The following is a 5395-nucleotide window of genomic DNA, read 5'->3' as shown; positions in this document are numbered from 1 at the left end:
CGTACCTTCTTTGGCTGTCACCCACCCAATGACTGGAATGCCTGTTTGGACTGGCTTGTCCGCCCTTGAACACGCAAATCCTAGTTTCCCCATTCTCCTATATTCGGTGACAATTAGGTTGACTGTGCAGGGTGAGCTGGATTTTGTAAGAGGAAGGAATTTTACCGAAGAATTCCCCTGCGTTGTTACCAAGTTGGTGACAGTTGCTTAAGGAGTGTAGCTATTCCTGCCTTTGTGGCCTCAAGGGCTAAAGTGGGACAACGCTGGTATTTTTGGTGATGAGGAAACACTTTTTTTTGTTAAGGGAGGTTGGGTGATAGTTGAACTGGGACAGAGGTCACAGTAGAGGTCACATTGGCGATTCGAGCGGGGGTTGGGGGTTGGCTTTGGATCGGGCATCCTGCGCCCCCGACTCGGGAAAGGCGGCGGAGGCTTCCAGGTTGGGGGCTCACCGGAGGTTCCCACCGTCAGCTCCCGGAGGGGGGCACCCGGGAGCCAGCGCCTCAGGAACCCGGGCCCACGCGGGAAGGTCGAGCCCGCCGGTGAGGTCACGGTTGCCATGGCTCCGGGCAGTGACGCGCGTCGGCACGTGACCCGTGGTTGCCATGGCGCCGGGCGCCGGGCGGCGAAGGCGCCCCGCCTCCCCGAGTGACGTCCGCGGCCCCCCCCTTTCCCGCCCCCCCTTGCCCCCTCCCCCGAGCCGGCTCCCCGCGGCCCCGGAGGTTTCACTGCACAACAAGATGGCGGCGGCGGCGGCGAGCGGAGCTGGCGGGGCTGCCGGGGCCGGGACGGGGGGAGCCGGGCCCGCTGGCCGCCTGCTGCCTCCGCCCGCGCCGGGGTCCCCAGCCGCCCCCGCTGCCGTGTCCCCAGCGGCCGGCCCGCCGCGTCCCCCAGCCCCGGCCTCCCGCGGACCCATGCCTGCCCGCATCGGCTACTACGAGATCGACCGCACCATCGGCAAGGGCAACTTCGCGGTGGTCAAGCGGGCCACGCACCTCGTCACCAAGGCCAAGGTACCGGCGTAGGGGCCGGGCGGCCCTCGGAGCGTGGCGGGGCCGGGAGAGGTCCGCGCCCCCAGCCGGGGGTCGGGGCCGCGAGCGCGCGCGTGGTGGGAGCGTTGGGGGCCGGGAGGCGGGAGGGGGCCGGCCGCCGCGGGGCGGGCGCGGAGCGAGGGACACCTGGGACTCGAGACGGCGGAACTCCACGCAGGGGGCCGGGGGCACAGAGCACCGACCCTGGGAGCCCAGGAGCCGGGCGCGGGGAGGGGTCCTCGGGGCTGAGGGCAGGGGGTAAGGGGATGATTGGAAAGAAGGGGTCGGAACTCCCCGAGGGCTGGGAGACTGTAAACCCAGAAGACTCTGGAACCGGCAGTTAGGAAATCATAAGGGAATGAGGGCAGGAGCATTTGAAATGTGGACCCGGAGGATGGGGGAAAACAAGGGTGAAGTGGCAGACCCGGGCTTGTAAGGGGACCCTGGACGGCTGGGGCACGGACTGGGGATGTGCACCGTCTGCAGGGCGCTGGGAGGTCCCACGATCCTGGTGCCTTAAGACAGAGATAGGAATCCGCTTTTGATCATCTAAGACTGATAGATGGTGCGAAGGGAATCCCGAGGAGACACGATTAGTGGAGGAGGCAATGAGGAAAATGGGGAAATAAGGGGGAAATTGCTTTGCTTGTCCACAGGAAGGGGCCCAGGGAATGGGGGAGTGAGGTGGGGGTGGGGGGGTCCCAGGTTTATGGTGGCAGTAGGTAATCAGGGGTTAAACAATTTGGGAGGGCTGATTGCTGGTTATTTTTAGTTGTTAGAGGGTCGGGAATTGCGGGCTTTGTAGAGAACCCAGGTTGGGCTTTCACTGGTCGGGGGGAAGCTTGTGAACCCAGACACCGGGAGATTACACGCATCGAGCCCTTAGTTCTCAAAGGGATTTGAGGCGCTATGGGAGTGAAATTGGCCAAGGTCAATTAGGAAGCTATATATGTATGCATGTAAAATTCTTTCTTTGAGGAAATATGGTAGCACTTTCCTGTAGCCTTCGTTGGGAGGATTGGAATCTAAGACATTTTGGTTTTGGTGGAACCCGCAAAGCCCATTTTTACTCTAAAATTTTCTTTGCTCAATATCTTACTTGAATGAATACTTTTAATGTAGTCATTCATTATGTTTAAAACTGCAGCTTGTGTTTTCCCTCAACCTGAGGAATGAAGAACCTTACAGCTGCTGCCGCCTCCTACCAAAGCCACATCAATTCTCCTCACCTCCTCAGCCTAGCCTCTGGTTGTCATGACCTACCTTGTTTTCGCTTTTATGGCAGCGGCTTGTTTTCTGAAGCCAGTGACTTATCTAGGCCTTCTCTCCTGATCACTTGCAACCTGAAGTTCCTTCCCCACCATCTTTCTGCCTGAGGCTACAAGGGGCCCTTCTTACCAGGTTGTCAGGGTGGGTGGCTGTGGCGAATTGATTGGTCAGTTTCACTTCCTCTGGAGGGCCCTCTTCAGCCTTTTTGTCTGTTTTTATCACAGGGCCTCAAGTCGGCAGGTCAGAGCTGAATGAGATACCAAAGTCCAGTGCTCCCTCAGACCCTGAGGGGAAGTCAGGGGAAGTCGATTGAGCCAAGACTTTGGCGTGCTCCTCACTTGCCATCCTGGCCCCTCACCGTGTTTCCAGTCTAGTTTACTATTAGCCAAGGCAAACTTATGTTTACAAACAATATGCCTTGTTCCTTGTTTTGCTATTTCCTTTTTTTCTCCCTATTTTCTGTGTAATCACTTTGTGCTCCTGTGGTTAGTTTGCTCTGACCTCTGGGGGATAGTCTCCATGAACTTAATTGGTTGCCTGGTTTATGGTTTCACGATTTAAAGAATTTTGAATCTTCCAGCCCTTGGATACACCAAAATATTGATAAAATCTGTTACAGACAGGGTTGAATGTTTTTGTAAATGTAATTGCAAACAGTTGATTCTTGGCTTTAATATAAAAGAGACATTTCTATCTTCAGTAGTCAGCAAAGCCAGTGCCTAATTATGGCTGGTCTGCCCGCTTTCTAATTTTCATGTGTGTGTATGTGTGCGTGCGTCTGTTTTTCATAGTTTTTCTCTGAGACCTTGGTATCCTTTAGGACTGCAACATTTTAAACATTGGCTTGTTTACAAACGGGTGTCACTGTTTATGTTGGTTTTTATCTTTGATCATTTGTGGTATGCAGTTATGCAATTCCTATGTATGGAAATATTCAAAGTCTTGAATGAGACTGAAATGGCTTGGACAATGAGTTGCATGTGTGAAGGAGCCACACCAGCATTCATTTGTGTTTCTGTAGCAGTGTGCAATTTCCTAGTTACAGTTACAAGTGCTATATCTTTTGCTGCTTAAATTACTCTGACTACATGAGTGAAGCTTAATTCACAAGGAGTTGTCATGTGCTCTGGGTGAACCAGGAGCATATTTTGGCCTGCTCCATGCTTCTCTGAATCCACTTTGGAAGGGGTTCTCAAATGCTGACAGCTTAGATGTGCCTAACAGCTGTTGACATACAGTATGATGGCCTATTAAGGTTATGGTTTGGTTATATAACCGTGGGGAAGGTGCATAGGTACTAGAAGTTGCCGAAGCTGCTGCTTCAGTTAACTCAGGTTGGTTTTTTTCTCCCCATGCACTGCAGCCTTTATCTTACTTCTGCAGAGGGGTCATTTGGAAATAGAGAGTTATTTTTTTTTCCCCATCTGTTTCCAGAATGTATCATTTGTTGTTTTGTCTTTTAGAGGTGTGTGATTTTTTTTTTTCCCCTTGTGGGAAATGGTCTGGGTTTTCTTATAACCATATGTAACAGTCAGACAGGTAATTCAGATGATACTTGTATTGGCTGAAGGAGGTTAGGTAATAGGTATTTTCTGAACATCAGAAATAATTATGATCCCCCTCCCTTTTTTTTTTTTCTTTTAAACACACATGACCCATTCCAAGGACTAAGAGACTAAAGTAAACCTCATTTATTGAGTAGGATACTGCACTCCATCCAGTGCTACGTGGTTAAGCTGGCCCTTTCCCAAATTCTGTTAATTCTCAAACCTTCTAGAGTGGGATCCTGGGATGAATAAAATCAGTAGAGAAAAGTGAAGCTTTTCCTATTTGGTTGTTGGTTACTTTTGCAGCACGGCATTCATGAGCTCAGACTTCACATTGGCAGCACTGCAGTGCTTAGAGCGGCACTGCAGAACAGTTACCAGGAGAGAATGTTCAGCTGTGACATACTTTGGTTAGTAGCTCACCCTGGCTGTCTTTGTCCTACCTGCTTTGATTTCCTTTTTTTGGAAGAGCCTTACTTAGCTTGAGGTTCTCTGGCTCTGTTTTTTTTGGTAGGAAACTATAAAGTATTATAGATATTTTTTAAAAAGAATGTTTTCTGCTCTCAAATTGCTTGTAGTCTGTTGCCTGTGCCTAATTATACCTTCACTAGTTGGACGATTGGGACCAAAGAGTAGATAGATTTTGTATGCATTTTTTTTCCTTTTTAAAAATATTGGGGAAGGGTCTTATTCTGCAGTGCAGTGACACTACACTGTCAGAATTCACTGTAACCTCAAACTCCCAGGTTCAAGAGATCCTCCTGCCTCAGCTTCCTAAGTAGCTGGGACTACAGGCTTACACCACCACACCGGGTTAATTTTTAAATTTTTTTTTGTAGAGATGAGGTCTCATTATGTTGCCCAGGCTGGTCTTGAACTTCTGGACTCAAGCGATCCTCCTGCTTCAGCCTCCCAAAGTGCTGGGTTTACAGGCATGAGTCTGTAACCCAAATGCTTGGCCTGTATGCATTTTTTAAAGTATGCATGACTATAAAAGCCTTTGGTCAAATACGTTTAAACTATGTTTCAACAAATGTATATCACTTGCCTGTTACTGGTTCGTGCTAAGAGTTCCAGCTTTGGATAAAGCAATCTGAGTTTGAATCTTCTGCTGCTTAATAGTTGGGTATTCTTAGGCTGTGAGAAGTTATTTAACTTTTGTGTGCTTGGGTTTCCTCATCTGTAAAATGGGATGACAGCAGTACTTACCTCGCAAGTTTAGGTGTTATGAAGATTAAAGAAGATAGTGCCGGACGCGGTGGCTCAAGCCTGTAATCCCAGCACTTTGGGAGGCCGAGACGGGCGGATCACGAGGTCAGGAGATCGAGACCATCCTGGCTAATACGGTGAAACCCCGTCTCTACTAAAAATACAAAAAACTAGCCGGGCGAGGTGGCGGACGCCTGTAGTCCCAGCTACTCCGGAGGCTGAGGCAGGAGAATGGCCTAAACCCGGGCGGCGGAGCTTGCAGTGAGCTGAGATCCGGCCACTGCACTCCAGCCCAGCCCGGGCGACAGAGCAAGACTCCGTCTCAAAAAAAAAAAAAAA

At 50.6% G+C, this 5395-nt stretch overlaps 1 protein-coding gene across 7 annotated transcripts in view; it reads left to right on the top strand.

Moving 5' to 3' along the window:
- The first annotated feature begins 695 nt into the window (after positions 1 to 695).
- SIK3 (SIK family kinase 3) overlaps positions 696 to 5395 on the top strand; it is a 261417-nt gene continuing 256717 nt past the window's right edge. For all 7 annotated transcript variants that reach the window (XM_023208299.2, XM_023208296.1, XM_023208300.1 and 4 more), the window contains exon 1: positions 696 to 1013. In XM_023208299.2, the coding sequence (XP_023064067.1) occupies positions 741 to 1013 (273 nt within the window). In that variant the 5' untranslated portion in view covers positions 696 to 740. The remainder of the gene's footprint in view (positions 1014 to 5395) is intronic.

Source organism: Piliocolobus tephrosceles, chromosome 13, assembly GCF_002776525.5.
Source record: "Piliocolobus tephrosceles isolate RC106 chromosome 13, ASM277652v3, whole genome shotgun sequence".
NCBI lineage: Eukaryota > Metazoa > Chordata > Mammalia > Primates > Cercopithecidae > Piliocolobus > Piliocolobus tephrosceles.
Note: the sequence above shows the minus strand (reverse complement) of the source record. Positions and strands in the feature narration are given on the sequence as shown.